The sequence below is a fragment of the Aedes albopictus genome, chromosome 3 (genome assembly GCF_035046485.1).
Source record: "Aedes albopictus strain Foshan chromosome 3, AalbF5, whole genome shotgun sequence".
NCBI classification, from domain to species: domain Eukaryota; kingdom Metazoa; phylum Arthropoda; class Insecta; order Diptera; family Culicidae; genus Aedes; species Aedes albopictus.
Window position 1 is genome coordinate 422703203 of NC_085138.1, and position 25428 is coordinate 422728630.

The window sequence follows — 25428 nt, forward strand, 5'->3', positions numbered from 1 at the left end:
TGCCGCCGATGAGCCTATGTACCTATGCTGATGAGAAGACACCGATAGAGCCGTTTAAAATTATGTAAAACAGCTCCGAGATTGAATCTTGCCACCGCCTGATGACTGCTGCAATGATGATCAACGTGTAATTGATTTGTAGCGTACCGCGGATTCAAATTTCGTGACTTTCAAACGATCACAAGCGACGAACTCGGCATTGGAAATCAGTTGCCCACCGGGTCGAGGAGCATTGTATTCTCAAGAATTTCTGTCCGGGTAGAACAATTGACTCCATAAACCTGCTTCCAATCGGTTCTTTGTCTCCGAGTTAGAATCTATATGTAATAAATAAATAATAATATTAGCGGCACCGTGGGTTTGCAATTAAGTGGCACGCTTTGGACTCTCACTGTCGACCACGCAAAGGAAATCGTGGGCGTGTTTCGCTTCCATCGGAGACGAGAACAACTAATGAAGAGTTCCACAATGGCTCGCTTTGGTTCTACGTTATTAGCATCACAAAATATCGAGAGCTCCAATTTCGCGCCAACCGTAGCTACGTTGCAGGCCATGACTGGTCGGACCTTGGTCGTAGTGAAATCACCCCCCTTAAGGGGGTGCTGATTTATTTAATAAATTAATTCCCCGTCAACGGCAGCCAGTCAGGCGTATCGCAAATCAACTATCGTCGGAATTGGTGCAGAAAACAGCGACATTCGACCCTCTCAGCAAAAATGATCCGATTTAGCTCCGCACAATTAATCATCATAATCTGGCCTCGATAGGTTCTTCCATCAACCAGCCTGCGCTCGACTTTTGCGTAAACCTGCCCCGGACTAATAAGGCACCCGGCCAATTACCGTTAACCTAAATTTCGATCAACACGCAACCTCAGCAGAGTAGCAGTAGAATCCTCCATCAATGGACGACTTGCCTCCGGTACCGACACTTTGTCTTTGGTTCTTTGTTTGTCCGGCCGGCGGTGGCGACCGCGAACGACAACATTTAACCCCCCGTCGTGGATCGCAAACAATTACTTGAATGGCAGGCTTGACAAAACAATCATTTAGAGGACCCCTCGGGCAAGGTTCTCACAAGATTTACGTGCTCTCTCAGTCACTGTCCCCCATATGCTGCGCCTCGATCAACTGCATTTCTTGGGCCTTCTTTCCTTTTACGGACACATCACCCCACAATGCTGGGGTAGATCAACTTGAACCGAAACCGATTATGCAATATGCTGGCGATGACGACGCGGTCTAAAGCCAAAGCCAACCGAGCCGAGCTGAGATTCCCTTTTGTGGAAAGTGCTATGCTTTGGGTAGGTAAGGTATATGCTAGAACGGCCGGGGATCGGAGACGGAGCGACATGTCCCACGAGCGACAGACCCCAAGGTGCTCGTTCACCTTGAACGCGCGAAATTGTTTTCACTTTTGCTCGCCGCGGTCATGCTTCGGATGAAATACGGCGTTCACTGACTGTGGTCTCACCTGGATGGGAATGGTTTTATTTTTTTTTACAGAAGTCAATGGCGGCGTAAATCACTTTCTGGTGGAGGCTGGACTAGTTTGTTGCTTACAAATAGATATGGCTGATGAAGTTTGTCTCATAAAGGAGAAGAAATGTTTCAAAGAAGTTAAGAGGAATTCTTCCTAGAGTTGAAAGAGCCAAGAAAGCTTTCTCAAGAAACTTGGAATACTTCCTCCAGAAGCTTGTCAAGCATCCTTCAGAAACTTTGATGGCTTCTCGAAAAGCTTCCTCCAGAAGCTCGGAAAGCTTTCTCCAGAAACTCGGACAGCTTCCTCCAGAAGCTCGGAAAGCTTCCTCCAGAAGCTCGACAAGCTTCCTCCAGAAGCTCGGAAAGCTTCCTCCAGAAGCTCGGAAAGCTTCCTCCAGAAGCTCGGAAAGGTTGCTCGAGAAGCTCGGAAAGCTTCCTCGAGAAGCTCGGAAAGCTTCCTCCAGAAGCTCTGAAAGCTTCCTCTAGAAGCTCGGAAAGCTTCCTACAGAAGCTCGGAAAGCTTCCTCCAGAAGCTCGGAAAGCTTCCTCCAGAAGCTCGGAAAGCTTCCTCCAGAAGCTCGGAAAGCTTCCTCCAGAAGCTCGGAAAGCTTCCTCCAGAAGCTCGGAAAGCTTCCTCCAGAAGCTCGGAAAGCTTCCTCCAGAAGCTCGGAAAGCTTCCTCCAGAAGCTCGGAAAGCTTCCTCCAGAAGCTCGGAAAGCTTCCTCCAGAAGCTCGGAAAGCTTCCTCCAGAAGCTCGGAAAGCTTCCTCCAGAAGCTCGGAAAGCTTCCTCCAGAAGCTCGGAAAGCTTCCTCCAGAAGCTCGGAAAGCTTCCTCCAGAAGCTCGGAAAGCTTCCTCCAGAAGCTCGGAAAGCATCCTCCAGAAGCTCGGAAAGCTTCCTCCAGAAGCTCGGAAAGCTTCCTCCAGAAGCTCGGAAAGCTTCCTCCAGAAGCTCGGAAAGCTTCCTCCAGAAGCTCGGAAAGCTTCCTCCAGAAGCTCGGAAAGCTTCCTCCAGAAGCTCGGAAAGCTTCCTCCAGAATTTCGGAACTCTTCCTCTAGAAGCTCGGAAAGCTTCCTCCAGAAGCTCGGAAAGCTTCCTCCAGAAGCTCGGAAAGCTTCCTCCAGAAGCTCGGAAAGCTTCCTCCAGAAGTTTGGAAAGCTTCCTCCGGAAGCTTGGAAAGCTACCTGCAGACACTAGAAAGCTTCCTCCAGAAGCTCGGAAAGCTTCCTCCAGAAACTCGGAAAGCTTCCTCCAGAAGCTCGGAAAGCTTCCTCCAGAAGCTCGGAAAGCTTCCTCCAGAAGCTCGGAAAGCTTCCTCCAGAAGCTTGGAAAGCTTCTTTCAGAATCAAGGAAATCTTCCTCCAGGAGCTTAGAAAGCTTCCTCTAGAAGCTAGGAAAGCTACTTCCAGAAGCTCGGAAAGCTTCCTCCAGAAGCTCGGAAAGCTTCCTCCAGAAGCTCGGAAAGCTTCCTCCAGAAGCTCGAAAAGCTTCCTCCCGAAGCTCGAAAAGCTTCCTCCAGAAGCTCGAAAGTTTCCTGCGGTAGATCGGAAAGCTTCTTCTAGAAGCTCGGAAAGCTTCCTCCAGAAGCTCGGAAGGATTTCTCCAGAAGCTCGGAACGCTTCCTTCAGAAGCTCGGAAAGCTTCCTCTAGAAGCTTGGAAAACTTTCTTCAGAAGCTCGAAAAGCTTCCTCCAGTAGCTCGAAAGTTTCCTGCGGTAGTTCGGAAAGCTTCTTCCAGAAGCTCGAAAAGTTTCTTTAAGAAGCTCGGAAAGCTTCCTTCAGAAGCTCGGAAGAATTTCTCCAGAAGCACGGAACTCTTCCTCCAGAAGCTCGGAAAGCTTCCTCCAGATGCTCGAAAAGCTTCCTCTAGAAGCTCGAAAGTTTCCTGCGGTAGATCGGAAAGCTTCTTCCACCAGCTGAAAAAGCTTACTCCAGAAGCTAAAAAAGTTTCCTCCAGAAGCTTGGAAAGTTTCCTCCAGAAGCTTGGAAAGTTTCATCCAGAAGCTTGGAAACTTCCTCTAGAAGCTCGAAAAGCTTCCTCCAGAAGCTCGAAAATTTCCTGCGGTAGATCGGAAAGCTTCTTCCAGATGCTCTGAAAGCTTCTCCAGAAGCTCGGAAGAATTTCTCCAGAAGCTCGGAACGCTTCCTCCAGAAGCTCGGAAAGCTTCCTCTAGAAGCTTGGAAAACTTTCTTCAGAAGCTCGGAAAGCTTCCTCCAGAAGCTCGTTTCGAGCGGTAGATCGGAAAGCTTCTTCCAGAAGCTCGAAAAGCTTCTTCCAGAAGCTCGGAAAGCTTCCTCCAGAAGCTCGGAAGAATTTCTCCAGAAGCTCGGAACACTTGCTCCAGATGCTCGGAAAGCTTCCTCCAGAAGCTCGAAAAGCTTCCTCCAGAAGCTCGAAAGTTTCCTGCGGTAGATCAGAAAGCTTCTTCCAGAAGCTCGAAAAGCTTCCTCCAGAAACTCGGAAAGCCTGCTTCAGATCCTGGGAAACCTTCCTGCAGATATTCTTGAAGCTTCCTCCAGAAGCTCGAAAAGTTACCTACAGATGCTGGAAAAGCTACATCCAGTAGTTAGGAAAGCTTCCTCCAGCTTTCTCCATTTAAAATCAGAGGTTTTAAAATTTTCTTAAATATTTACTTATATTCTGATTGAATTTCTAAAGAAATACTTAGAATACCTGGAGAAATTCTCTAAATTAATTTCTGAAGAAATCGAGTCATTGGAGGAATCTCTATAAAATATGTAGACAAACCTCAGGAAAGTGTGAAGAGTTAGCTCTGAGTTAAATTTCATGGATATAAAGAATTTTTAAAAACATCAAAAAAAAATCTGAAGGAATTTCCAAATGAATCCCTGAAGGAATCCATTCTAAAAGAATCATTTTAAAAATTTCTGGAGGAATCTCCAGAGCAATTTTTAAAGCAATCCTCCTTTATGAAGGAAACTTTGAAGGAATTTATCAATGAACCCCTGAGGGATTTTCTGTTGGATTTCTTGGCAGATCTTCTGAAGGAAACTTTGGAGGAGGAATTCTGAATTTCTGATTTCGCAGGAGAAATTTCTGAAAGAATCCGAGAAAATTTAGTTAAAGAATTTCTAGAGAGTTTTCGGAAAAAAACACCGTGGAACTCCAAAAAATGGTGTTCTTAAGGATTGATTTTATGGAGAAACTTTAAATTTCTCTAGAGCAATTTCTGAAGGAAATTCTGAACAACTGTCTGATGTAAGTTTTTTTTTCGGAGGAGTCCGTGGAAGATTTTCTTAAAAAAATTAAAGGTCTCTAAAAGTTTTGGAAAATTATTCCCTCAAAAATTCTAAAGGAATCTATATGGAAGATAAAATAAAAAGTCCCTGCAAGAACTGTTGAAGTAAATCGCAGATGAATTTCTCAGGAAGTCACTGGAGAATAGTTTAAAAAAATTAAAAAAAAAAATCCTTCAAATTGCCACAGGAATTTTTGAAGGAATCTGTGGAAGATTTCCCAAAAGAATCCTAGAAGAGATTTCTGAAGGAATCGCTGGAGCAAGTTTTGAAGGATTCCATGGAGGAATAACTGAGGAAATCTATGGAAAAATACTAGGAGAAATGTCTAGAACAATTTCTGAAGTAAACTCTGGGGGAATTTCTTAAGAAATTTCAGGAAATTACCCATGAAAGGTTTCCTAAGAGAATTGAGAATTTTCCAAAAGTTTTTCAGAACATTTTTTTGAAGGAATCTCTGACGAACATTTTCTTAAAATATTGTTTGAAGTATCCGCTAGAGGAATTTCTGCAGAAACCCACAGAAGTTTTTCCAGTGAAATAATTTTAGAAATGGAAGAATCTATAACCTTTGGAAACCTCTAAAAAACTTCCTGAAAGCCGCACTAGAGAAGTTTGGTGGAAAACCGCGAAGAGTTTTCTTCAGGAATTCATGGATAAATTTCTGAAGAAATCAATTGAATGTTTTCTGGATTTCTTTTGATGTCAGTGTAGCAGTCAGTAAAATCTCAAGAAAAAAATCTGGATGAATCTCTTTTAGAATTTGTGAAGAAGTTTAAGGAGGAATTTCTGAAACAACCCATGGGAGACATTTGTGAAATTTCTGGAGGAATCTTTAGTGGATTTTCGGAAGCAATTCTTGTAAGAATTTCTACAGCAATTCTTAGAAAAAAAAAACGAACGAATCCATGGGTACTTTTCTGAAAGAATCCAAGAAGAATTTCCTACGAAAACTTCTGGAGCAATCGTTAGCAAAATCTGCGAAGGAATTTGTTTAAGAAGTTTCCCAAGGGATTGATAAATCTTTCATATAAAAAACGGAAGAACTTCTGAAGGAATCTCTAAAGGATTCTATAAAGAAATCACTGGAAATTTCTGAATAAAAATCAAGAAGAACTTTTGTAAAAAATTCCTGGATTATTTTCTGGAAAAAATCCTTGAATGTATTTCTAAAGTAACCTATGCAGGACGTTTTTGATTGTTTGGTAAATGTCTGTAAGAGTTCCTTGTGGGTTTTTTAATGCAATACTTGATATATATATATTTTTTTAAATATTTATTTATTCTATAATGCTCCTAATAAGTCTTTGTATTTTTTTAAGAAACCAGGGCTTATTTCTGGAGGAATCCTCTCCTCAAAAAAAAAAAAACTTTCGAAATAATATATGAAGAAATACGTAGTGAATTTTTAGAAAAAATATCTATATGAATTTCAGAAGGAATTTCTTGACACATTTATGAAAGGATCCCCGAAACACGTCATGGAATTTCTGAGGTAATCCTAGCAAGATTTTGTAAGAGATTGTTCCTCCAGAAGCTCGAAACGCTTCCTCCAGAAGCTTGTAAAGCTGCCTGCAGATGCTCGGAAAGTTTCCTCCAGAGGCTCGAAAAGCTTTCTCCAGAAGCTTCGAAAGCTTTCTCAAGAAACACGGAAAGCTTTCTCTAGGAGCTTGGAAAGCTTCCTCCAGAAGCTGGGAACGCTATTTCGTGAAGCTCGGAAAGCCTGCTCCAGAATCTTGGAATGCTTCCTCTAGGGACTGGGAAAGCTTTTTCCAGAAACTTGGAAAGTTTCCTCCAGAGGTATAAAAAGCTCCCTCCAGAAACTGAGAAAACTTCATCCAGAAACGTGGGAATGCATGTTCTAGAAGCTGTGAAAGCTTCTCCAGAAACGTAGAAAGCTTTCTTCGAAGGCGTCCTCCAGAATCATAAATAAGTCTTCCGGAAGCTCTAGAAGGAAGCTTTCTCCAGAAGCTTGTGAAGCTTTCTCCAGAAGCTTGGGAAGCTTTCTCCTGAATGGTGGAAAGCTTCCTCCACCATTCTTCCTCCAGATGCTTGGAAAGCTTAATAGAAGCTCGGAAAGCTGCCTCCGGAAGCTCGGAAAGTTTCAGTATGAAATGCTTCCTCCAGAAGCTGGAAAAGCTCACTCCAGAAGCCGGGAAGCTTCATCCAGAAGGTGGGAAAGCTTGGAATGTTTCCTCCAGAAGCTGGGACAGCTTCTTCTAGTAACGAGGGAAGCTTTCTTAAAAAGCTTAGAAGCGTCCTCCAGAAGCATGGATAAATCTTCCAGAAGCTCCCTCTAGAAACTCAGGCCAGAAACTTGTGAAGCTTTCTTTAGAAGCTTGGGAAGCTTTCTCCTGAAGGGTGGGAAGCTTTCTGCTGATGGGTGGAAAGCTTCCTCCAGAAGCTTGGAAAGCTTCCTCCAGAAGCTTGGAAAACTTCCTCCAGAAGCTTGGAAATCTTAATTCAGAAGCTCGGAAAGTTTCAGTATGAAATGCTTCCTCCAGAAGCTGGAAAAGCTCACTCAAGAAGCTGGGAAGCTTCATCCAGAAGGTGGGAAAGCTTGCCCTAGAAAGCTGAGAAAGCTTCCTTCAGAAGCTCGGAATGTTTCCTCCAGAAGCTGGGAAAACTTCTTCTAGTAACGAGGGAAGCTTTCTTCAAAAGCTTAGAAGCGTCCTCCAGAAGCATGGATAAATCTTCCAGAAGCTTCCTCTAGAAGCTTGGGCCAGAAGCTTGGGAAGCTTTCTCCTGAAGGGTGGAAAGCTTGCTCCACAAGCTTGGAAGCTTCCAGCAGAAGCTGGGATTATCTGATCATAAGCTTGTAAATCTTCTGAAAATCCCAGATGTATGGAAACCTTTCCACTGAAGCTCGTTAAGCTTTTTCTTAAAATCCTTGCACTGAGAGAATTAAAACCGCTAGTCCGAAACAAAATGTTATTCCTTTTGAAATTCCTACTTCCAACTTCCAAGAAATACAATTTAATGGCGATTAAATTGACATTTCGAGTTCCCATTAGGAAACAGACTGGACAGCGAAATCGGCTTACCGGGAGCCGCCACCTGTATCGAGTTTCCAGCGCGGCAGCTACCGCGTCAATAATTCCGGTGCGATTAAAACGACCATCGCCGTCTGAATCCTAATGATCATTAAAGTGCTACTATCCGCCCGCCATCAACCATCCGATAGCCAGACAACTGTTAGAACGGAAGCAAATGACGTACCTCAACCAAACGACGACGTAGGTAGGTATCGTCTGTTTGAACTTGACAGTCAATGTCAGCTAATCGAGAACTTCGGTGATCCACCACGCACTTAATCCGGCAGATGTTGATCTCGAAGATGCGCGTAGGTGGTGTTGTGGTGGCTTCTCGCCAAAAACATCTCCGTCCATCACTGCACTGTCTCCCCAGTAGGTATCTAATTCGACGTTTTGCGTAGTTGTGACGGAGGCAGAAGAAGAGGTTCTAATCTAATGACCGCTCACGTTTTCTCTCGTTATCCGCACCGCACGTATGAACGGGAGGATAGCTGGAAGCGATTCATTATAAAAGGGCGACTGCTGCTGGCTGAGGTGGATGGTGGATGACAATAAGCCGGTAATTGGATTTGCTGCGTCCCACCCAGCGTCGATGTCGATGATGATGGTGACCTTGACCGATGTTCCCGGAGCGGCCCTAGGTGGGTAGATGTCGCTACTGGGTGATTCGCGCTTGCAACTTTAATCTCATCGGGAGATTTCGGGGAGTGGCGCTGTTTACATCGCGCGGTGTTCTTTGTTCTGTGCGCAGCGCGGGCCGCCAAAGGTAGTTTCGCTTGTGTCGCGTACGACCCTGTGTACATAGATAGGTAGATGGCGTGGATGGTCAGTGGAGCGTGAAATAGGGCTGATGCGCGGGCTACTAAATTGTAATGCCGCGCGCCGTTTTTGGTTGAATACAAACAGGGCAATTAGGGCGGGAGACTACACGATGTGGATGTGAGAGGTGCGCTAATGCTAATGGTGGGAGCGAGCGTTTCGAATTATTAGATGAACCTTGGGAGGTCGATCTCTGTAAGTGATTCGGCATTTGGGTCGAAGGGTGGCAGCTATGGTAGTCGTTTGGCTGTGGGAAATGCAATGTTTAAGAGCTTCAAAAAAAAAAGAAGAGATGTAATCTGCACGAGCCCTACAGCAACGATTAGGGCCTACTATCTGATGGGCTTAGGAGAAATCTAAAAACGATCCTCTATTCAAACTCGCTATAAAATACCTACACGACGCGACGCCATTAGATTTCAAAACATCAATATGAAGATCTATATGCATCCACATTGAGTTTATTAACCAAAATTTAAGATACTGTGCTTTAAATTTCACAAATTGTACTTCGTATCAGCCACTTTAAACAACACATTTTTTTTCTTTTCAGGATACTATCGCTAATAAACAGGTAGGTCACACTAATAGACACGAAACCGTAATCAATGGTGATGCAGAAATCTCTTAAAACATGTATCAATAGTCTAGTTTTGCAAAATAAAGCAGTTTGGTATGTCGCAAGCTAGGTTTCAGAACCGGTCAGAAAGTGGTAACTTCCCTGGGGGCACCAAGTCTCCGGAACATCCGGAGACGTGACCAGTGTATCCAAAATTTCTAGAATCATGGTTCAAAACTCTTGTTTTGCAAAATCATGAAATTTGGAATGCCGCAAGCTAGTTTTCGAAGGCGAATTATAGGTTGCATCTTTATCTGTTAAACTTCTTCGTGCATTAGCAGATGCTCACCTCGATGACGTAGTGCACGTTTTGGGGTCATAATGACCCTAATGCACGACGAGGGTTAAGGAGGTTACCTCAGTACCCCCTGCCATGAATCCGGAACAACGAAAAAATCCGAAACCATGATTCCGGTTCAATAAACAACTGTCAAAATTTTACTAACTTTCGTTGACAAACGGCTGAGAATCAGAATTTTAAAGTTTTGAAATTGGGTCAGGCTCAGAGGCTTAGGCACATAGGTATTAAGGGAATGATGAAGCATGATCGATGAGATTTGAATTACCGTATAACAACTAAAATTCCGTATCATAATTGGCTCAGTAGCTTAGTTGGCAAAGCATTTGTTCAGCGAATAAGAGTCGTGGTTTCAAATCTCACTTGAGCTGTGGAATTCGCAATTTTACTAATAATTTATCCATCTTTACATATGTATGTTGAGTTAACTCGTGCGGTTGGCCACCACCGTCAGCACCACGCTAATGCTAAGTTCCAAAAGCGAGATTTTTTCAATGTGTTGTACAAAATACAACAGCGCGACGGTTAAAAAAAGTTTTTAAAATTTTTCAGTACACTACTCCACAAACACTATCTGTTTGAATTTGCTTTGAGGCATTATCCACTTATGCGCGAGCGGTAAATGCGACGGCGTTCACAAATAACCGATTCAAATTTTGACGTTTCTTGGGGATCGCAATCGGTTGGCGCCACCAAACAGTAGGTGAAGGGGTGAGGAGGGGAATGAAACTGTTTTGACTTTCCTCCAAGAAACGTCAAAATTTGAACCGGTTTGATATATCCGCCGCCGCCATTGCTGCTCGCGGAAAAGTGGATAGCTCATGAACCTATCAGCATGATTTGGCATGGCTCGATCTGTATTCAGGGTGGGCGTATTTAGTGTATAAAAAGTTCAACCACAAAAGTACAAATAATGTAAAAATACTAAAACTGTCTTGTGTTGGGAAGAAATTCCACACGATTATAATGAAACAAATCTAGAATGCACTAGTCAGTTGTCAAACCACCACGCAAACCACCACAACCTAAAATGGCAACAAAACGTTTGCCGGAACACCCGAGTTTTATAATAAATGGATAACAAACTGTGTTATCTGATATCAAAAATAATTATCAAAATTTGTTCTCAGTTTGGTTGAATAAGCAGACAACATAACAAACGTGATAACAACCAATGATACCCACGATATCATTAAAATATCTCATTATGTTATCATCATTCTGATAACAATTTCTTTAAATCAATTGAATTGATCTGATTGAAAACTCATTTTGTTATCAGTGAGATTGCTCTATCATTGATAACTTACTTCCGATGTTGTTATCGATGATGACGCCTTAGAGTTTGACAGGTGCGGTTACATGAATTATCAGGGTGATAACACAAAATTGGTAAATGAGTTCTGAAGTGATCACCAGTTATCATTTTGTTATGGGGCTGTTATTCGACTTTGCTCGAGCAGCTAATTTTTAATAAACGTAAGTCGATTTTACTTGATTTAAAATAATCAATATTCATTATTTTATTTTGGAAACCTTCACACAAAAACAGTATTAGTATTAATCCAGCATTTCACATTTTTTTAAACCATTCAGGACGCGCGCCGTTTTTAAAAAGTACAATACTACCAAAAAACCTCAGCTACTTGATGGCGCGCGTCCTGAACGGTTATTTATTATTGCGTATTTACGCATCACAATAATGTTGTACAGTTGTTGTAGGCTCCTATTTTGGGATGTATTAAATCGTCCAAAGAACTAACCGTCAAGAGGACAAAACATAGAAGAGTGAAAAAATGAAGAACTCACTATATGCTTAAGGCAAAACTGGAAGCATTTCCTTTTTTTTGGTTTTTGATTTTTCATTAAATAACGAAGCAATATTTTCAAAATCAGTTTTCGTACACATGTTGTTACCGTGACGGTGAAGTCGTTCGGACGTCTCAAAGGCAAACTCGTCTATTTGTTCAGAGTAAGCTTTAAGCTGAAATATTTATTGTTTGTTTGGTTATTAGTTTTAAAGTTCAATAGTTTGTTTTACTTACATTATCTAGTCTTCTTCGTTTACAATCCGTCTTCGTGTAACAAGTAGTTTGTATAATATCAGTGTCCTTGTAAACTATTTATTTAATTAGTATTTGTGCTCAATTTCAATATTTATTTAATACTTACAGGAAAATTAGCAAATAATAAAGGAATTCAATTTTTAACGTGTTTCACTGTTCTTCGTTTTTGATTAGACTTTTTCGTTAATAATGAACATCTATCAAAGTGATAATGACAGCTTACATGACATCATTCTTGTCTGTCATGATCACGGTCGACCGAGAGCTGCGTGTGATACCCGGTGACGAGGGGTCTTCTACTGTCGCGAACATACCCCACCCCGTATTGCTGGTAGTTTCTTCAGCTATACCACCTTTATCCAGCACATCCAAGACCGCTAGCTGAGTCACAGGCCGTAGAAATACACCGGCTGCCGTTCTCACGTCTGCCCGTCTGATCCTTCCATCTTTCCCTGGATATACGTTGATAACTACTCCTCGGTCCCAGCTGTTCCTCACGTTCTCATTCACGGAAACCACCAGGTCGCCGACCTTTAGTGGCTTCACTTCGCCGAACCACTTGGACTGCTTCGCTATTACCGGGATGTATTCTCTAATCCACCTCTTCCAGAACCTGTCCAACATGACCCGAACGTGGTTCCAGTTAGACCGTAGCGCTGACCTTTCGTCCTGAGGGGCGGCCGCCGGCTGACAAACACCGTTGGAACTGAGAAGAAGGAAGTGGTTCGGTGTGAGCGCCTCATCCTCTGCTGCATCTAACGGTAAATAGGTCAGGGGACGCGTATTCACCATAGACTCCACTTCAGCAAGCGCTGTAAGAAGCGTTTCCTCATCCGCATTCCTTGAAATCTCCATGGCCGCTAGTCCACACTTCACCGATCGGACCAATCTTTCCCATATGCCCCCCATATGAGGAGCGTACGGGGGGTTCAACTTCCACTTAGTTATTGCATTGGTGAACGTTGAAGACAACTCGCAATTTATCCGTCGAACTTGTTCATTCAGCTCTTTTCGGGCTCCCTGGAAGTTTGTACCTTGATCAGAGTATATCTCCATTGGAGCTCCACGGCGAGCCACGAATCGCCGTACAGCCATCTTGCATGATTCCGTGGATAGAGTGTACGCTAACTCCAAATGAACGGCTCTTGTTGTAAGGCATGTGAACAATGCCACCCATCGCTTTGCATGACTTCGTCCTATCCTCACCGAAAGTGGACCAAAATAGTCAAGACCGGTGTAGGTAAACGGCTTGACGTAAGGAGTTAGACGCACCTCTGGTAAAGAACTCATTCGGGGTGGTAGAGGGGTTGCTTTCCGCATCTTACATCGTTGACAGCGCTGGGCCACTCTTCTTACGACAGCTCTGAGTTCGGACACATGATACCTTTGTCTGACCTCATTGACGACGGTCTCGTTGTTAGAATGTCCGAATTTTCGGTGGATCTCGTCGACAACTAATGCCGTTACGTAGTGAGCTTTCGGAAGGATGGCTGGAAATTTAGCCTCAATAGTAAGCCATGGAGCGGCACCGATGCGCCCGTCCTTCCGTAGTACGCCGTCAACTCCGACGAAAGGGCACAACTTGTAGATTTTACTGGTCTTCTTTACCGTCTTGGGCTCATCATTCTCAGACTGTTGTTTCGAATCCAGTATGGCATATTCCTCGGAAAATACTTCTCGTTGAAGAGAGCGGATTATCGTCCTTTCTGCTTCCAACAACTCCTCGCTACTTAGACTGATGGTGCCGGGTAACTGCTGCTTACGTAATCTTTTCTGGAGATTGCTGCGGAATCGCAGAACGTACCCTACTGCACGTACCAACCTTTCCCATTTAGAGAAACGATCAAACTCTATAATTCGTTCTGGTTCAGCCTGACGATGGATGGTCACGGTTGCTCGCAATTCCTCATCGGTGATCCAGTCACTTTTTTGTTCTGGCCATTCTGATTCGTCCTTGTGGAGAAACTCTGGTCCTTGCACCCATCTGCTGCTGTTCAAAGCTTTCGGACCATTGCCCCACTTCGTGGCATCATCTGCTACGTTCCATCCTGACGGCACCTTTCTCCACTCTGAAACGTCCGTTTCCTCCTGAATCTCGCCAATCCTGAACGCCACGAATTGGTGAAATCTACGCTGATCTGAACGGAGCCAAGCTAGGACGGTATTGGAATCACTCCAAAATACCTTTCTGTTGATCGAAAGCGTGTGACTACTGATGATGGACTTCATTAACCTCGTTCCTAGAACTGCAGCCTGCAGTTCCAGTCTAGGCACGGAGAGTTGTTTGATCGGCGCTACTTTGGTCTTCGACGACACGAGGCTACACCTGACCGTCCCACGATCCACTATGCGGAAGTAAGCCACTGCAGCATACGCTGATACGCTTGCGTCGACGAACACATGTAGTTCCAAAGTTTCCAGTGCCTTAGGAGTGTACCCCGGAAAGTAGCAGCGGTCAATGCGAAACTGTGTCAGCTCACGGAGCGACTGGACCCATCGTTGCCACGTCGGGAAGATTTCATCCGGTATCTTCTCATCCCATGCTGTATTCGTGCGCCACACGTCTTGCACCAACATCTTGCCATGAATGATATAGTTTGCCGCAAGCCCAAGAGGATCGAATATACTCATCACAAGGCTTAACAGTTCTCTTTTGGTGGGGTAGATGTCGCCGCCTAGAAGCCGATCCAGATCTTTCCGGAAATCGATAGCGAAGGAGAAGACGTCCTCCTGCGGTAGCCAAATCATGCCCAAAACACGCTCTGACGTACAGCCTTTACCCATCACGAAGTTCTTCGACGCATCTGGTGATTCCTCGCCTAGCTTCTCCAATACTTCCTTGCGGTTAGACAGCCAGTTCCGAAGTTCGAAGCCTCCTCGCTGATGTATCCATTTTACCTCTGTTGCCAACTGTATTGCCTGGTTGACGGTATCCGTACTATCTAAGTAGTCGTCAACATAATGATTTTCGACTACTGCAGTTGCAGCCCTTGGAAATTCCGTCGCATGCTCGCTAGCGTTGATATTCTTTGCAAACTGCGCAGAACACGGTGAACACGTTGCGCCAAATATAGCAACATCCATAACGAATACTTCCATCGGTTCCGTCGAATTGTTTCGCCAAAGGAATCGTTGGGCTTGGCGGTCCTCCGGTCGAATGTACACCTGATGAAACATCTCTCTGATATCCGCGTTGATGGCAACCTCCCGTTGTCGGAATCGGCATAAAACTGTCGGTAGAGACTGCAGAAGATCCGGTCCTTTGAGGAGAACCGAGTTCAATGAAACTCCCTTAACTGAAGCTGCAGCGTCCCACACAATACGAACTTTCTCCGGCTTTTTTGGGTTGCTTACCACGCCCAGTGGTAAATACCATGCTTGACATGATTTAGTTGTCTCCAGCTCTTCTTTGGTAGCTTTATGAGCATAACCTTTGTTGACGTAGTCTACCATCTGTTTCCGCACGTTTTCGTAGAGTGCTGGCTTCTTCGACAGTCGAGTCTCGAGACACCGCAGCCTTCTCTCAGCCATTGGTCTGCTATCGGGAAATGCTATCTTGTCGAACCTCCAGAGAAGTCCTGTTTCGAATTTTCCCGAATTCGTACGTACTGTAGTGGCCTCCATAATCTCCCGAGCTCGTCTCTCCATTTTCGATTCGACCACTGTGTTCGCCTCAGCTCCGGTTCCTTCGATCGCGAAGAAGCTTTTCACCAACTCGTGAAGATCTGTATCCGTTGATTGCTGGCAGATGTGCAAAACTCGGTGCGATGACGACGCTTCAGATTTTCCAGTTTTACCGAATAACGTCCAGCCAAGCCGCGTTTTCGCTGCTACGGGTTCATCGCTGCTACTTTCGCGGAGTTTCAGAGTTGTCTTCAGCTGGGTGTTGTCCAAACCGATGAGTATCCCCGGCACTGCTGCCTCGTAGCTCGTGATGGGCAACCCCTTCAAGTGCGGAAACTTCGTTTGGAGTTGCTCGAAGTCCATAGTCTGCCGCGGCAGATCCAGACTCGACACCGTGTGAACGTCACTCAAATTGTAGCGCTTTCGACCATTCCCAGATATCTCTAACTGAACCCGCTCGGAATCCTCTTCAGTTCGCCGCACTCCATTCGTCCACTGCATACAAAGTGGAGCTGCTGGCCCAGATAGACCCAGCTGCTTGGCAATTGAACTCTCCAGCAAAGTCGAATCAGATCCCCCGTCTAAAAATGCAAAGGTGTTCGCTGTTTTCCCATTTGCATGAAGCGAGACGGGGATAATACGGAACAAAATTTTCTGATGCGATTGCTGATGAACGGTTACAACTCCAGTACTGCATGGTGCGGAAACGCTATTTCCCGAATTGATGACTGCTCTTGGATTTCCTGGGTGAAGAAATTTGTGGTGATTTTCCTGACATCCCTCAGCTCCACATAAAGGCGCCTTGCAGGGCCATTTGCCATGAGGATACAGACATCGTTTGCACAAATGCGCTTCTTGCACGGTTTGCCAACGATCGGAGAGAGTTTTCGCTTTGAAAGAGGGACAATCTTTTGGTTTATGTCCATCTACTTGGCACACCGCACACGGCCGCACCTTGATACCTCCCGATGTCTGCGAATTGTCCATATTCCTCCCACCGCTGATCTTCTTACTGCTGCTTCCAGGATTACTGTTGGTATCGATCTCTGCACGAACCGCGTTGACGAACGCCTTTCCTTTCTGTCGTTCCGGTTTGGAAGATTCCCCAAATCCACTAGTGACACTACTTGCAGCATTGATCATAACACTCATGTAGTCCGAAAAGCTTCGAAGGTCTGCATCCACCACTGTTTGTTTATGCAATGCCCACCCAAGCTTGACATTGGCTGGTAACTTGTCCACAAGTTCCTGGAGGAGGATGGGGTTGGCCAAATGCGTTTGCTGTCCTGCCGATATCAGGTGTGCGCAGAGGTTGCGCACCACTAGTCCGAAGTTTACCAAAGTCTCCAGCTTCTCCGGCTTCGGAGCTGGAGTGTTCCTGACGTCATTCAACAGCGAGCCGATGATGGCATCCGGGCGGCCATACAAAGTGCGAAGCGTTGACATGATTTCTCCAACATTGGACGGATGCAGCAAGAAACTGCTAACCGCTTTTCTGGCATCCCCTTTTAAGCATCGCTGTAGCCTCAGCAGATTTTCGGCCGACGAGTACCCACACATTTGCGACGAGGTTTCATAGCTGCTCCAGAACAACGGCCATTCAGCGGGATTCCCGCCGAAGGGTGGAAGGTCTTTCGGGACAACGTGACGCGCAGCGAGTTGTTGAGCGTTTGGTCCCATCTCTGACCCCGTTGATGGAAAGGAAGCTAGCCCATACCCACTTGGTGTTGGAAAACTGGATACATTCAACCCCACACTGTTAGCTGGCATTATATTTATCGGTATTTGGTGAGAGAACTGATTGGTTTGATTTGGGATGTGCCCTAGATGTCCCTGACCACTTACATTACCCATGTTATTTGGAGCATTTTGGGATCCATACGACAAATTTTGGTTTGGTGCGGATGCCCAATGATTTTGATACATGTTCCGTGTGTCACTGAACTGGGGTTGGTTACTTACCACCACAGTTGAGGGGATATACTGACCCACAGCAGGATTTACTATATTATTTTGCCCTGGGAGTAGCCTAAGGCGGCTGGATGTTACCTGTTGCTGAGCTGAGTGCGGATGAAAGGGTAGATTCTCCGCAGTTCTAGCCATCGACTGTCTTCCAAGCGGTATGCTTGTTGGTGTTGACTGATGTGCTGGCGGCGGCAACGTAGTATTCCATGGTAACGAACCTCTTTGAGCGTACTGCGTGGAGCTAGATGACACGACTGCTGGGTACGGTGGTCCTCGTCTTACTGACGATGCTGTAGGCTGCTGCTGAGCGATCGGTGGAAACGATGTAGACGGCAAAGCAATTGACTGGTGCGAATACAATGAATTGGGAATCGGTGCCAGTTGTGCGTACGAAGTGGTTGAGCAAACAGGGGGCGAAATAACAAAAACATTGTTTATATCACTCGTCGTAGCCACTACTGTCGCAGTCTCTTGTACGCTCGCCGACGGTGTAGGTATTGGATTCCTGTAGCACCACAACATCGACAGGGAACTCGCAGGTTGCTCAATTTGTGGCTGCATCGATACAGGCTGACCATTCGTTTGTGGGGTGGCTAGCGGCGAAAGACCGTGTGATCGAGTGACGACCGAATCTTCTTGCGAGTGTACTGGCTCTGGCTGGGATACACGTTGATCTTGGGATGGTGTTGCTGTGTTACCAGAAGCTACGACAACAGACGAGTTGATCTGGGTTGAACTAACGGATGCAGCTGGTTGTAACGTAAGCCCAGTGGGGTTGTTTCCAGTATTGGTACTTAGGGTTACGGCTGTATTCTGGTTCATCCAATCTTGAACTTTACTTGTTGTGCCATAGTTCATTCGGCTCCGAACGCTACCTACATCACCATCATCGTTCAGCTGTGTGTGAAGCATACTATACTTTTGCTGAATGTGTTCCCTCTCAAGAGCAAGCATCGCCGCAATTGCTTTCTCACCGCGTTCTCTCTCCAAACGTATCGTCATTTCTTGCAGAGCCCTTCCCTGCTTCTCTTGTTCCTCTAGCAGCCGTTCCTGAAGCCGCTTCTCCTCATCTAAACGTTGCATTTCGAGTCGCATCCTCGCTTCTCGGACACTACTGGACGTTGATGATACAGACGGAGCTGGTAGAGTACAGGCTACACAAACATAACTTCGGTTCTCATCTTCGATGCTATCATTGACCCCTGCACACATAAAATGAAACCATTGGTCGCACAGGTCGCACTGGACCATCTTCCGATCAGCATCATTCGGGAGGCTGCATATCATGCACTGATGCAATGTTGAATCGGCACCTGCATTCGATTTGGGGTTAGATTTCCCACGTGAGCCATCCTTCGACATGGTTAGATGCACTCGTAATTCGTGTAGATAATCTTAAAGATCTTGTTACCGTGACGGTGAAGTCGTTCGGACGTCTCAAAGGCAAACTCGTCTATTTGTTCAGAGTAAGCTTTAAGCTGAAATATTTATTGTTTGTTTGGTTATTAGTTTTAAAGTTCAATAGTTTGTTTTACTTACATTATCTAGTCTTCTTCGTTTACAATCCGTCTTCGTGTAACAAGTAGTTTGTATAATATCAGTGTCCTTGTAAACTATTTATTTAATTAGTATTTGTGCTCAATTTCAATATTTATTTAATACTTACAGGAAAATTAGCAAATAATAAAGGAATTCAATTTTTAACGTGTTTCACTGTTCTTCGTTTTTGATTAGACTTTTTCGTTAATAATGAACATCTATCAAAGTGATAATGACAGCTTACATGACATCATTCTTGTCTGTCATGATCACGGTCGACCGAGAGCTGCGTGTGATACCCGGTGACGAGGGGTCTTCTACTGTCGCGAACACATGTAGAGTATGGATCAAGGTATCTTCTGATTTTTTTTTGTGGTGGAATATGTTTTCCATTTTTTTCAGAAACCAGCTCCTTTTTAAGATATGACTTAAAAAAAGTGATTTTTCGTAGAAAAATGCCAATATCTTTTTAACTATGAGAGATAGAACATTGAGCTCTTTGAAAAAAATATGCGTCATTGATAGTTCTAAAAGTGCTCGGATCAAAGTTTTCACGAGAAATGAATGGATTAAAAGTTATCGCAAGAAAACTGAATTTCATGGATCACCCTAACATGATTATTTTAAAAATTATAAGTTAAGAATCATAAGAGATAGGATAATGGTATACGGCTCTGGACCCATTGCACTAAGGGCCAGAATCGCAATCTAGCGGAACTAAATTGATTACTCCTAAACGAAGCATTTCCTATACATGGTGTCTTCGACAAAGTTGTTTGACATCAGCAGAAGCATCTATTGCTAAGAACGTAGTAGTTCGTAACTCGTCCGCATAGGTGGCGCCACCATCTAACTTCTTTGTTTTATGTCCCAGAGACTTGGAGTCTTCGGCAAAGTTGTTTGTTTTGGTAAAATAAACAACTCTTTCTCACACGTCAAAATTCCACAGCCTACTGTTTTCGAGTTATTTAAAAAATAAAAACCAATCAATGAAAAAAACAGTTTTTAAGCTAATTTTGACATTTTTACCAGAAACCATGTGAGTTTAATTTTTTTCCTAATGCATATGTGTCAAACCAAACACATTTTACGGGAATACGTTGAATATGGCCATTTGACATAACAAGGATTATACACATTCTTACCAACAAGGCTATTCTTCGTATTATGCAAAACGGTATTATGCCAAATGGCCTTGATGCCTAATGGCATTATGCCAAACGGCGTTATGGCAAATGGCATTATGCCAAATGAGGTAGAGCCGTTAAGAATGGTCAAATCGTATGAAAAATCGCGAAAAACGTTGATTGTTGAAAAACGACAAAATATTATAAAATATTAGTGAATAAGAAATCAAGAATGGTTTTGTTACGCTACTTCGTATGTTTGTTTTACGCTCTGGATAACTTCCTTGCCAAAAACTTTCGATTTTACTACCACACAAAGAAGAGTTACCTGTCATATCATCAGTCGACTTGCCTTGAATTTTAGTAGGCTACATGGCTAGATACTTTACGTATTTAATCACGTACAAAAATTAAGTAAATTGGTTCGAAATTGACTGAGCTACAGCGGAAAGTGTACAAAATAGAAACCCTACTCACTCCAGAGCCGTAACGTTGTCTTATTATTGCGCCCATCTAGATTGGTGCCACAACCGTTGATCGGTGGTTATTAGGCTAAAGTTTTTTTTTCAAATTTTCTTTAAAAGATGGTTTAAGTATTCCGCAAAGTTTTATCTTTTTAAAGTATCTGAGGAAATTTGATGCAACTCATCCAACACTAGCATAATAACAAGAAATTTTATTTCGGATTCTCAACGAAAGTGATAAATACATTTCATAAAGAAAACTTACAGTATAGTTTAAACCTTTTTGCCTTTCTCGTACATCCATGTGTACCGAAAGGCTGTATGTTCACTCCAAAAAGAAAGAACCCCTGGGGGCGTCATGTCTTGTATGTGGGCTTCGTGGCCGAGCGGTTAGTGGCGTCAGTCGTTTAGGTGTCTTGTAAGCCTCGGAGTGTGGGTTCGATTCCCGCTCCAGTCGGGGAAAACTTTTCGTCAAACGAAAAGTTCTCCTCTGGGCTGCTGGGTGTTGTGTGTTTTCCGTTGTCGAATGTAAGTCATGTTCAGTCTGTAGAAGCCACAAGGTTGATGACGGTGTGTCTTTTTTATACCAATCGACTCAGCTCGACAAATTGAGATGATGTCTGTCTGTATGTATTTGTGTGCATGTGTGTGTACAAAAAGGTCACCTAATTTGTAGGTAGTAAATATCAACCGATTTTAGCGACCGATGGTTCATTCGACGCGAAATCTACTCCCATTGATTCCTATTGGAAATGGGTCACATCGGTCAAGTTGTTCCAGAGTAATGGCTATTTATGTGTTCCACATCGGTACTCCACTGCCGCATTTCTGCAAAGTGACGTAAGCGCCATTCCAAATTTCGATTTTTTTATATATATCTGGTGAAATAATAAAACTTTGGTATATCTGCTATATTTCGGCATTTTCGATAACCTGAGCAACGGTGAGCAAGAAAACAGGATCAGACCACATTTGAGGCTACCGGTAGTGTTCCGGAACCGGTTCCGGATGCCCCGTTGGGATTGGTCAAATGTAAAAATCAACCAAATCTAGCATGCGACACATCAATCGTGGGTTTTTCGTAACATAATGAAGAAAATAGGCTCTGGTCACATTTAAGGCTACCAGTAGTGTTCCGGAAGCGGTTCTGGGTGTCCCGCTAGAAGTGGTCAAAAGTGAACTTTCTCCCGGTTGGGACGGTAGGCCAGAAACCAGAAGAAGTAGAAGAAAACGTTACGTAATATCGCAACATTGTAAAACTTCTCAAGAAAAAAAGTAACTCATCATAACTCAAAGATTTTATGATAAATTCAAAATTCCAATAACAGAGTGGTGACCTACGGTGTTGCACTCATCATTTTTCAAAATTTTTGTGACAATTTTCTGTGCCTATTCCCAAACAAAAGAGAAACATGTCTCTCCAGCAGTTATAGAGCAACGCCTGAAAACATCCCTGGAGGATTTCTATGGGAATCTCATAAGGAATTTCTGAAAAGCCCCCACTGTAGTTCATGGAGAAATCCTTGGAATGCAGAATAAGTCTCTGGAGATATTTCAGCAGGAATTCATGGAGGAGTTTTTGCCATAATCTGTAGTCGAATTCCTATAGAAATCTTTGAAGGAATCCCCTGGCAAAATTCCAAATAAGAATCTCTTTTCTTGAAACGATTTTCAAAAGAAACTTGTGTTAATTTAGCATTCCCAAGGGAATTCTTATAGTAACCCCCAAGAAAAAATTCTTATAAATGAATTTCTGAAAAAAATCCGTGGAGAAATTTTTAGATTTACATGGAAAACAGCGTGTTTTTTTTTTGAAAAAGTATATATGTAGAGGAATATCCGGAGGAATTCCTGAAACAATCTCTGAAGAAGCTCTGTAAGAATTGCCGGAAGGATTTGAAAAAGAATCTCTCAAATTTCTGAAAGAATCCCTGGATGATTTTCAGATTCCTATGAAGCAACATTGGAAAGAACTCAAGAAAGGTTTTCTGAAGAAATCCTTGGAGAAGTTACTGCAGGAATCTGTAGACGAATTTCTGAAGCAAACTTGGACGAATTTCTCGAAAGAAGCTCTGGGAGATTCTATGAAGTAAACTTTCGAGGTATTTTTTAATGAATCATTTAACCCATTGAAGCCGGAATTTTTCCAAGCGTTATTATGAAACTTTTTCTACGTTTTTCTATTGTTTTGGTGCTCAATAGCATTAAAAGGGTAGACTATCATGCAGAATATTTTTTCTGGATATCCTAGGTCATCCAAACTGTTCTTGAGATTAGATCTTTTAAGTCTACGGGTGTAACGGTAACTTCTTTCATTATACAAAGCTACTTTTTGTAATCTATCATGTCCAGTGAGTCTTCTGAAAGGTCAATACATAGTATCAGAGCTGTTGAGATAACCTAGGTCATCCAAACTATTCTTGAATTTAGATCCTAAAGTCTACGGGTGTAACGGAAACTTCTTTCAATATACAAAGCTACGATTTGTAACCTATCATGTCTAGTAAGTCTTCTGAAAATTCAATAGACAGCATCAGATCAGTCGAGATATGCTAGGTCATCCGAATTGTTCTTGAATTTAGATCCTAACGGTAACTTCTTTCATTGTACAAAGCTATGATTTGTAATTTATCATGTCCAGTCAATCTTCTGAAAGTTCAGTAGATAGTATAATATCAGTCGGGATATCCTAGGTCATCCATACTGTTCTTGAGATTAGATCCTAAAGTCTACGGGAGTAACGGTAACTTCTTTCATTATACAAAGATACTACAATCAGGTCTTTTTTTACGCGGTTTACTTACAAAAAAAAATTCATCGTCTTATTTTTGCATGATTCGTCGAGAAATGGTGAGACTTTTTTACGCGATTTTTTGAATTTTGAACTGAGTTTTATTTTTACGCGGTACGTATCCCCCGCGTAAAAAAAAACCTGACTGTATTTGTAATCTATCATGTCCAGTGACTCTTCTGAAAGTTCAATACATAGTATCAGAGCTGTTGAGATATCCTAGGTCATCCAAACTATTCTTGAGTTTAGATTCTAAAGTATACGGGTGTAACTGTAACTTCTTTCATTCTACAAAGCTACGATTTGTAATCTATCATGTCCAGTAAGTCTTCTGAAAGTTCAATATGCAGTATCAGAGCTGTTGGGATATCCTAGGTCATCTAAACTGTTCTTGAGTTTAAATGCTAAAGCCTACGGATGTAACGAAAACTTCTTTCAGTTTACAAAGCTACGATTTGTAATCTATCATGTCCAGTAAGTCTTCTGAAAGTTTAATAGACAGCATCAGAGCTATTGGGATATCCTAGGTCATCCAAACTGTTCTTGAGCTTTGATCCTAAAGTCTACAGGTGTAACGGTAACTTCTTTCATTCTACAAAGCTACGATTTGTAATCTATCATGTCCAGTAAGTCTTCTGAAAGTTCAATACGCAGTATCAGAGCTGTTGGGATATCCTAGGTCATCCAAACTGTATAGATACAAAGCTGCGATTTGTAATTCAATAGACAGTATCGGATCTGTTGGGATATCCTAGGTCATCCAACCAAACTGTTCTTGAGATTACACTATGGGATTAAGTTTACGGGTGTAACGGTAGTTTCCTTCATTATACAAAGCTACGATGTGTAATCCATCATGTTCAAAAAATCTTCTGAATGTTCAACGGGCATCATAAGATCAGCTTGGCCATCCAAACTATTATGATGTTTAATATCTAGCATCTACAGCAATTGAGGTTTCTGTTTTGGCTATATAGAGTTCTGTTGCATAGTCTATGATACTTACTGGAGCTCACAGAATTCAATCAGAGACTACGACATAGCTAAATTATCAAAAAATATTGTGTAACATTACTATCTAAAACGAAATCGCCTCATGCCACAGTTGTTGTTTTTATCAACTAAGCTTCATAACAGTAAAGAAGCCCAGAGTATCCCAATAATATATAACAACGCTTATTGTTCCTTCAACTACTTTGGTATGTACAGTGGATTATGAATCACTAATTAACGTAGTGGCAAAAGCTATTATCACAAGTGTAGATCTGAAGCTATGGTCTTCGGAGTAGTGTTGTTGACCTGGAATCCCAAGTAACACACTTGTCACAGAAGAGTCATGGCTGCGCAGGTTTTTGTAGAGCAGAAGTCATTGTGCCTTACTTCAGACAAATGAATACTTATTTGCTAGAAGTAAGTCATAGTGACTTCTGCGCAACAAAAACCTGTGCCGCCGTGACTCTTCTTTGACAAGTGTGTTACTTGAGATATCTCTAAACTATCTTGACATGACTCATGAGGAATTTTTGAAGAAATCCCTGGATGAGCTTCTGCAGGAAACTTTTGAAAAATGTATCAAAGATTTGTAAATTTTTCATTTTCTGAAGGAATCCCTCAAGGAATTTCTGACAGTTTTCTGTTAGAATCAATGGAGGAATTTCTGGGGAAGCCCATGACAAGTTCCGTAGAGAAATCTTGGAGGGAATTTTGGAAGGAAGCTATGGAGAAATTTCTGAAGCAATCCTTGCAAGATTTTCTCAAAGAACTCGTGCAAATATTGTTTCGGGAGAAAACTGGCACTTTTCGATTGTACTCTCGACACCTTGTCACTTTGACCGACCGACAACCGACGCTTGTGTATTTTCGGACCGTAATAAAATATTCGATTGGGGGAGTTTAGCAAAACGCGCATTTCACTGCTTGGTAGTTTTTATTCAACTGACTATACACTGAAGTTTTTTTTTACGACGGTAATGGTCCCGCATAAAAAACCGCATAAAAAACCGCGTTATTTAAAAAAAAAACATCGTAAAAAACCGCGTTATTTCAAAAAACGTCGTAAAAAAGTCAAGTCACGTTAGATGTGGTGCTGATTATTTTACGCGTATTTTTGAAAAAAAAACTTTGATTTTTTTACGACGGTTTTTGAAATAACGCGGTTTTTTAGAACGGACCGCGTAAAAACCGCATAAAAAAAACTTCAGTGTACTATCATGTGTTGATGTTCTTCTGTGTTGTATTTGTTGTAATTCGATGTTTTAACGTATACAAGGGTGATTGTGGTGTGAATTTATTTGGAATAACGTTTACAAAACCACGTGATTGTGTGTTTCCTCAACAAATATT

At 42.8% G+C, this 25428-nt stretch overlaps 2 protein-coding genes across 3 annotated transcripts in view; one reads left to right on the plus strand and one right to left on the minus strand.

Moving 5' to 3' along the window:
* The window catches only part of LOC109410650 (uncharacterized), a 139536-nt gene that overhangs the window by 32665 nt on the left and 81443 nt on the right, over positions 1-25428 (plus strand). Inside the window, exon 2 of one of the 2 annotated variants that reach the window (XM_062856379.1) lies at positions 9146-9166. The exons of the other annotated variant lie outside the window; for it this stretch is intronic. The gene's annotated coding sequence lies outside the window, so the exon portion shown is untranslated. The remainder of the gene's footprint in view (positions 1-9145; positions 9167-25428) is intronic. 2 annotated transcript variants of the gene reach the window in all.
* Positions 9173-24334, minus strand: LOC134289816 (uncharacterized). Its single transcript, XM_062856378.1, has 2 exons — positions 22695-24334; positions 9173-22541 (listed from the first exon to the last, which is right to left on the minus strand). The coding sequence occupies exon 2, from the start codon at positions 18524-18526 to the stop codon at positions 11795-11797; it is 6732 nt and encodes a 2243-aa protein (XP_062712362.1). The 5' UTR covers positions 18527-22541; positions 22695-24334; the 3' UTR covers positions 9173-11794.

Excerpts from the sequence above, each read along its gene's own strand:
- LOC134289816 (XM_062856378.1), bottom strand. The coding sequence starts at position 18,526 with ATGTCGAAGGATGGCTCACGTGGGAAATCTAACCCCAAATCGAATGCA.